The 9,568-nt window shown below is 29.3% G+C and overlaps 1 protein-coding gene across 1 annotated transcript; it reads left to right on the top strand.

The window, feature by feature from the left end:
• The first annotated feature begins 4,123 nt into the window (after positions 1-4,123).
• On the top strand, positions 4,124-6,075 carry LOC139426101 (uncharacterized). Its single transcript, XM_087168758.1, has 3 exons — positions 4,124-4,371; positions 4,627-4,993; positions 5,152-6,075. Exons 1-3 carry the CDS (start codon positions 4,124-4,126, stop codon positions 6,073-6,075), a joined length of 1,539 nt encoding a protein of 512 aa, XP_087024884.1.
• Positions 6,076-9,568: the final 3,493 nt, after the last annotated feature.

The raw sequence follows: 9,568 nt of genomic DNA, 5'->3' as shown, positions 1-9,568 counted from the left end.
CCAAAAACCTGAAATTATACTTGTGGAGGATCGGACATTTGACATTGTATGGTAAATATTGTAGAATTAACGTTAAAATAAGACTTTTGCTTTAAATTATGAAATTTTAAATTTGTTCTGCAGTAAATGAATTTTATTGATTATACAATATTACACATTTAGGAACCAGAAATTTTTATTAATTTCATGTTAATTGGTTTTAAATATATATATATATATATATATATATAGCACAATAAAAACAAAGAGAAAAACGAAGAAAATTAATAAGTTCTATTAACTGCGCTTAAGCTGCAAGTATATAGAACTCATAAAAAAAGCTAAAATATTGAGAAAATAAGGAAAATAATAAAAAATAATGACAAGAGAAGAAAATTATTAAAAATTATTTTTCAAAAATATTTAAAAAAGTATAATTTTTAATATCGAAAAGAAAAAAAAGAAAAAAAAGGAAATTAAAAATCCGGAAAACGAAACAAAGAAGAGATATAATCTCTTTATCATCCCACACGATTATATCCGCAAAAATGAGTGCTTTCTAATATTGTATTAATATAGCCAAAGCAAAATATACCAATACAATAGTGTGAGGAGCATTAAAAAAATTGAAACGAAATTAGAATACTTTAAGTAAAAAATATATACGAAAAAACAAACAAATATATCGAGCAAAAAACAGAAAATAAAATGTAAAGAGATTAGAGAACAGTACGCGAAAGGAAATCTACACAGTGAGGATCTTTCTACATCTTTATCTACATCTTTCGCGTACCGTTCTCTAATCTCTTTACATTTTATTTTCTGTTTTTTGCTTGATATATTTGTTTGTTTTTTCGTATATATTTTATACTTTATTCAATACTTTTGAGAAATTATTTTTAATAATTTTCTTCTCATGTCATTACATTATTTTTTATTATTTTCCATATTTTTTCAATATTTTAGCTCATTTTATGAGTTCTATATACTTGCAGCTTATGCGCAGTTAATAAAACTTATTAATTTTCTTCGTTTTTCTCTTTGTTTTTATTATGATATATATATATATATATATATATATATATATATATATATATATATATTGTAATCTGGCAATCTTGTTACGAATTTTTATATTTTATTCTGTTTTTTCTTCATATTTTATTTTCTGTTTTTACTTGATATTTTTACCTAATATGTTCTATTTTAATTGTTGCAAATTTTTTGTAAAATTTTTTTGAGTGCTTTCACACTATGGTATTCATATATTTTGCCTTTGGACTATATTGATGCAATATTAGAAAGCACTCTTTTTTGCGGATATAGTCGCGTGAGCAGATGGAAAGATTTGATATTTTAATTATTTTATTTTGTTTTATGGCTTTTTTGGATATATATATAGTTTTTAAATATTTTTTTAGATATTGCATATAAATATTTTATTTTAATAATCTTTCTTCTTGTCTTTTCCATGTTTTGGCTTTAATTTTCCTTAATCTTCTTCCCTTTTTTTGGAATCTTTTCCAGATTTTTCTTCTTATTTTTATTATTATTCTTTTTTCATTGTTCTGCAATTTGTAAAGGATTTCTCTACATTTTGAACTGATTTCATGAGTTCTATTTACTTGCAGCTGATGCGCAAGGTGAGATTTTTTTGGTGAGATTTTTAAACCACTCCGTAATTTTTTCCAGTGATTTTATTTATGCGAGTCATAAAAATAAAAAAGATATTTTAGAAGTCAGTTAAAAAAATAATAACAGCTATGTGTTCATGACACGATAACCAGTTACAAATTGGTCGAAGTTAATTATAGAGTGTGTTTCAAATTTAGTGGATTCAGTATACATTGTCATTGTAAAATCGCAAATACAAAATTTCAGATACATTGCAAAGTGGTTAATTAATGGACAAACAGTATATTTTATAAAGGCTTTGCACAGAGTGACAAAAATAAGTACTTGTATACCAATATTTAACTACACCCCTGGTAAATTTAACCTTATGTAATATTCCACCACTAAAATATTTAACATTGATATTGTAACAATAGGTACAGAAAACATATTTTCCATGGGATAAACAACTAAAATACCATCTTATTTTATTTCATCGCTTCTTTCTATTTTGCAATTCTTATATATATATATATATATATATATATATATATATATATATATATATATATATATATATATATATATATATATATATATATATATATATATATATCAATGAAGCTTAAAGTTCTTAGATGTTTCAGGGATCGGCAATATATTTCGAACAAAAAGGCATTTGTTAACGCCCCGTAATAAAAAAATTACCAACACGTTTGTATGTTGTATAAATCATTCTCGTTATAATATGTTATAATTGCTCCAAATTTTCTAGGACTAGCTTAAATACTTATGGGTATATAGGCATTTTTATGAAGAAAAAACTATTTTGTAGCCTTGCGTTTTCTCACCATGACTGCAGAAATATTCATTACATTTTTAAACAAATTTAGAATAATTTTCCATTTATAAAAAAAAAAATTTAAACAGAGAAATTCTTAAAAAATTGTAATCTAAGTAGCTTTTGTACTTTTTTTAATAAAGATCGGACAGATAAGGTGATTTCCATAAATTTTATTTAGTATTACATAAAAAAATTTAATTAAAAATTATGATAACCTACAATAATGGTCCGGGCAACAAAATTTAGTATAGTATAGTATAGTATTTAGTATAGTATAGTATAGTTTAGTATATAGTATAGTATAGTATTTAGTATAGTATAGTATAGTATAGTATTTAGTATAGTGTAGTATAGTATAGTATAGTGTAGTATAGTATAGTATAGTGTAGTATAGTATAGTATAGTTTTTGTTGGGGTGGTCCTATATAATGTCGAAGTCATTTTAAATAAATCTTAGTTAATAATACAAACTTTTTTATTTGTGTAAAACCCCATACTATCCCCAGCTTTCTTCCCATATTTACGAAAAGTACTTGAAAAATTGCTAAAAACTTTTTGAATTTTCAAGGTACCCAAATTAGCTTCTTTTCAAATGTTGCAAAATACGATTCCGAACAAAATTCTGACAAAAATCGTACTGCTAATCGCTTCCCACGATTAGCAGTTTGAAAGGATTGCTTTAAATGTTTAGAATTTTTAACGAATTCTTTTACTAATTAACGAATTTCCAAATTACATATTTGTTAACAATGAAAAGTAATTTGAAAACTTTCTTTATTAATTTTCTTGAATAATTTTTTGCAGTAAGAAAACATTAGGGAAAAAATTAGTTTTTTGTAGAATTAAGTACAGTACATAACTCTATAAATAATTAAGCTAGGTTTAGGAAATTTAGTAATAATATTGCATATATAAGTCAAAATAATTGTTACACGTCAAGTGTTTATTGTTATATATTTTGGCGTAGGGTGGTACAAAAACACTCTCTTTCATTTATAATTAATCGCCGCTTTCTGTACCTGAAAAGCTTATTTAAACATTTCATTCAAAAATAACTATAATGTTATATATATATATATATATATATATATATATATATATATATATATATATATATATATATATATATATATATATATATATATATATATATATATATATATATATATATATATATATATATATATATATATATATATATACATGGAGAGAGAGAGAAAGAGCTTTAAATGGTCTACTCATCATTGAACCATTAACCCCTTCGGGACAGACAATTCATGAAAGTATTGGTACAAAATCAAAATCAGGATGGAAAAAAAAGCAGTAGCTTAAATGTGGGCATTGCCAATTCAACAGACTGATTTTGGTAATCAATGCTAGTTCGAAGTGTAACTATGTAATTTTTACCTTGAACTGAGTGGTGAATTAAATAAATCAAGCTATTAAAACCTCGTTAACAAATAAACTGCTAAAGAATTAGTTTGGTTACCAGTTTTCTCTTTTTACCTTGATTAATATATTGCTGCTGGCAAGTATTTGTGACACTCGGCGAGGAAGGGTTAGGATTGGATTTCAGTACGTGAAAATTCGATCATTTAAACAATTGGTAGATAAGGGGATCCACACGATGGTGTTGCCACCTTAACGTGGTGTTGTGGTTTGTGTGTGTTGTCGATCCCGAGAGCTATGCCGGCGGGAGCTTCGGCTCCTGGCAGGGTCACCCAAGCCGGACTGGTCGGAGGGGAGACACCAGACAAAGAGGAACACCCTGGTCCTCCAGGTTGGGGGTTAGGCGTGAGGCTAACAAACTCACCCTGTAAGAAAACAATTATTGCGAGTTCTCAAAAAGCTAATATACCCGGACAAACTTCTCGGAGACGAACTGGAAAAGGATTAAAGGAACTGAGAGTAGGATCATGGAACATACGCTCTTTGTACAGGAATAAAGGACTACATTGCTGTTTGATCAAGTTGAAAACTATCAAATCGATATAATGGCCATCTAAGAAGTCAGATGAACTGGAAATGGAATAATTGAAACGAAAAATCACACAGTTATCTATAGTTGTGATAAGAAAAATACATATTTGGAACAGGTTTTATCCTGTCATCAAATTATTATGTCATTATGTCATCAAATCATTCAGACTATGTAAAATTTTTATTAAGGGAGCTTTTTTTAACTACAGTTTCATTACTTTTCATGCTCCAACTGAAGACCGGGACAGAGTTGAAAAGGAGATCTTTTATGAAGAACTGCATGTTTTATATGCATCCTGCCCTAAAAAGGATGTGCTACTAGGGGATGCAAATGCAAAAATTTGCAAGGAAAAGGAATTTAGATCAATAATTGGCAAATTTAGTCTCCATGACATTTCAAGCGACAATGGAAAGCGACTTATTGACTTTGCTGCAGATTATAATATGATCATACCACGCACGATGTTCCAGCATAAGAGGATACATAAAATGATCTGGCGATCTCCTGATGGGATCACATTTAATCAAGTCGAGCATTTTTTGATTGATTCCAGTTATAAATCGGATATTGAGGACGTAAGAGCTACCGAGGTACCAACTTAGATTCAGACCACTTCTTAATAATAGCAAAACTACGAGCTAGAATCTCCAACATACCAAAGATTCGTGGAAATTTTTTGGAAAAGTGTGACTGTAAACAAGTAAAAGATGAGGCAATTAAGCTCAAATTCCAGAATCAAATTAACTGTAACCTTGAAGAATCTAAGGATAACCATAGGGAGAAAGGTAGCATAAACGATAAATGGAACTCTTTGAAGGAAACAATAGTTAAGACTGGTAACGAGGTTGTTGGAAAAGCTAAGAAAACTAAAAGGAAAGATTGGTTTGATAGTAAATGCTACATGATAACAGATAAAAAGAATGAAGCATTTAAAAAGATGCTGAATAAGAGACATTCTAGAAATGCTAAGATCAAATACAAAGAGGCAAGAAGGGAGGAGAAGAGAATTCATAAAACAAAGAAGAAGGCATTTCTCGAGGATCTTTTAAAAAATGTTGAACATTTACGGGGATCTAATGAAAGCAGAGCTTTCTTTCGGGAAATAAACCTAGGACGAAAGGAATTTAAACCCAGAACTACCTCATGTCGTGACAAGAATGGAGCAATCTTGACTAACAAAATGCAAGTATTGGAGAGATGGAATGAACATTTTTATGAACTACTGAATGGAGTTAGCGATGAACATGAACCAGCTACAGAAGACATTGAAATTTATGGCCAACATATTGTAGAACCACCAACATTAGAAGAAGTCGATGACGGAATAAAAAAGCTAATGGACAGTAAAGCACCAGGCCCCGATGAAATCCCATCAGAATTTCTAAAAAATGGGAGAACAAGTGTCACGAAGAAAATATATGATCTTGTACGAGCTATATGGGAGCAAAAATTAATCCCTGAAGAGTGGAAAACCAGCATGACCTGTATGATACATAAGAAAGGAGATATACTGGATTGCTCAAACTACAGAGGAATTAGCTTGCTCTGTACAAGTTATAAAGTATTTTCTAACATCCTTTTCAAAAGACTCTCCCCACTTGTCGAGAATATAGTTGGAGACTATCAGGCGGATTCAGGAAGGGGCGATCCACCTTAGAGCAAATTTTCAACATCCGACAAATTTTGGAGAAGACAATAGAATTTGGTATTGACACGCATCATCTGTTTATTGATTTTAAAACAGCCTACGATAGTGTTGGCCGAAAAACTCTAATATCAGCCCTAAGAGAATTTAATATACCGGAGAAACTAGTGAAGTTGATTAGCTTGACACTAAGCGAAACCAAAATCATGGTCAAGATACAGAATAGTCTTTCCCATCCAATAGAAATTTAAAATGGTGTACGACAGGGAGATGCCTTGGCATGTCTCCTCTTTAATCTAGCATTAGAAAAAATAGTAAGGGACTCAAACATCAACACCCGAGGAAATATCTTCAAATAAGTTCAAATATTGGCTTTTGCTGATGATTTAGATATTATCGCTAGAACGCAGACAGCACCGGCACAATCCTTTTTATGTCTGGAGAAGGAAGCCATTAAGATGGGATTAAGAATCAATGAAAATAAAACTAAATATATGCCCTGCACAAAAGCTGGCTATAAAGAAACACAGTTTGAAATTGGAGCATACAAATTTGAAGCCGTTAATAGCTTCACGTATTTGGGGTCTAAGATTAACAACAAAAATGACACTACGCAAGAAATACACACGAGAATCACGATGGCCAATAAGTGTTTTTATGGCCTAAGAAAATATCTTAAGTCAAGCCTAGTAAAAAGAAAAACAAAAGTGTTACTCTATAAATGTCTTATACAATCAGTGCTTACATACGCATGTGAGACCTGGACAATGACCCGTGGAGATGAAATTATGATAGCTAGTTTTGAGAGAAAAATACCGCGAAGCATTTTTGGTGGAATAAGTAAAAACGGTACCTGGTTTAGAAGATCAAACACGGAACTTTACAAAGCATATAAAGAACCTGATGTAATTAAATTTATCAAAATTCAAAGGATTAAATGGGCAGGTCACATTATAAGAATGGAGGATAGCAGGACAACCAAAAAAGTTTTCTGTGCCAGGCCAACAGGTACAAGAACAAGAGGACGACCGAAACTAAGATTTTTAGTCTACCTTCAAAAGGACCTACAAGTTTTAAAGATAATTAACTGGAGAACCTTGGCTAAGGGAAGAATGTCTAGGCATAGAATTGTTGAGAAGACCAAGGCCCATCCTGGGCTGTCGTGCCAATGAGAAAAAGAAGAAGATAAGGGGGTATTTATTTATTTTTAGTTGTACCTAAAGCTAAAGAGCCTATTAAATGAAAGGGTAATGACAACAGAACAGCGAGCACGACGGTTTTGTCTGGTCTAAAGAAAACTATCGAATTAGTCCAAAAATAATTTCCTTCTTGTGTCTAAATTCTTTTAGTTAGGTTTCTCAATGTAGACTTATTAATAAAACCGTAACTGGGTAAAATATTAATTTTACTCCAACTTGAAGAAAAATTAAAATGAATTTTTGTCTAAAAACACAAACTTCATTATGCCATAAAACAGCACAAAAATTACTTTTGCTTACTTACAAAGCTTTTCACTCAACACCTTCAAGGTTGAAAAGCTATTATGTTAAAATTACTATAATGTTATATATTTTATTCTTTAAATATATATATATATATATATGTCACATATACACTTAATGTAATGTGACAATTTTATTTCAAATTTTATTTAAGCCTTCAATTTTTCTTTAAACGTTATTCCTTTTTTTCTATTTAGCAATTTTTTTTTAACTTTCTTGTTGACCTTTCTCATGGTCATTGCGGTCATCACACTTCCTGTGGGGAAAGTCAACCAACCCCTCTATTCACGCCTTTCTTTTTCTTCTTTTAATTTTAGGGGGGCTAACAAACCAATCTCTTTCCTTTAAATTTCAAACTCTCCGCCTCTTTTAATTTAATTGGCCGTAATTTTTCTGGTCCTATACCAGTTAAGGAATTTTTAAGTCAGTTTTTGGGATAGATTTTCTCTCTGGGTGCTTCTTTCTGGATGTTTTTTTTTTCTTCCGAGATGCGGACTTCGGTCCGTATCGAGGGATTTCCTTTTTACATTTTTTTTAACCTTTATCTTAAATTAAATCCATAGCTGTAATCAATTTCTGAAAAATTTAAAATCAACAGTTTATACCTTTAATTTTTCTTTAACATTAAAAGTCCTCTCAAATTTAAGTTTTCTTTTCATATTTATTTTAACGATTAAATTACTCGTTCTTTTATATTTTACTTTTATGTATGACGCCTTCATTGTTTTAATTCTCTTATCACCCATTTCTAATAATCGCCATTCATGTGTAGTAAATGTAACGATCGATATTTGTTACTAAATAAAAATAATTTGTTAATAATTGAATGTGGTGCTGAAGTGCTTATTTCCCCGTCTTCCTTTGATGTCTGTTTGTTTAATATGTCCTCATGTATGGTGAGTACCCTTTTATTATTGTTTTGGGCATTGTATTCTTGATAATATTGGAAACATCAATTTACTCCATTTATCTTAAATACTTATATCTGGATATAGCATGACCTTATTTCTCTATCTTTTTATCTTTAATTATTTTTTAGTTTCACCCTTATTCTAAATTCGGTGATACCAATTTATCCAATTTGTTCAAACCTCACACTTTGTGACCCTTTGGACCTATTGGGTTATTGTTATCCCACATTAGCATTGTACTACCACTTTCCTTAACGATCACATTCCCCTTTAATTTAATTTAATTACCCTTTTATATATTTCGGCCTTAATTATATTTATCACGACATTTCAATCATTTAACTTTTTTTATCATGACAATATCCAATTACTAGTACATATACCAAATATTTCAATCTATTAATTATAATTCATAAATAACTTTATCTTATACGCACCAAAATATAATTTTAATTTAACTCTTACAAATGGTGCCGTATGTTTTTGTTGTGAGGTCCTAGTTTTTAATGTGGTGTAATGAATTAAATGAAACAATACATTTGTTCTTATTTGAATTTTTTCTATTTTATTTGGTAGTGATAAAATTTATATATATTTATAAGAATGTGATAAAATATTCTCAAATTGTTTATTGATCTATATCTAACTGTGCATCTAACTATTTAAATAGGTATATTAATATAATATTACAAAAGTGATTTATTTGGTATTTATGTTTAACCTAAAAAAAATAGGTATGCATAAAATAAATATATATTAGCTACTATCAACTATAATGCATATTTATTAATAGTGCTAATTTTACAAAACAAGGTGCTTTGATTATAATTTTTTTACACAATCTAATAAGTTGTGTATTTTGTTCTATTATTCTACATGAAAAATATTTAATTTTGAGCTAAATTAATCAATGTTTCTTATTGATGGACTGAGTCCCAATTTTTATAAATTTTGTTGTATGCTGGCCAAACAAAACTGAAAAGATGTCTTCAGTAAGTTTTCAAAATTGCTACTTTACCCATCATTTGGATCATTTTAAAAAATTCAAATTTTTTTTCAAACTATTCTAATTGTAGTCCTATTTAAACGTTA

The sequence above is a fragment of the Parasteatoda tepidariorum genome, chromosome 7 (assembly GCF_982258835.1).
Source record: "Parasteatoda tepidariorum strain Cologne lab strain chromosome 7, Ptep-v5.0, whole genome shotgun sequence".
In the NCBI taxonomy this organism is placed as follows: Eukaryota; Metazoa; Arthropoda; class Arachnida; order Araneae; family Theridiidae; genus Parasteatoda; species Parasteatoda tepidariorum.
Note: the sequence above shows the minus strand (reverse complement) of the source record. Positions and strands in the feature narration are given on the sequence as shown.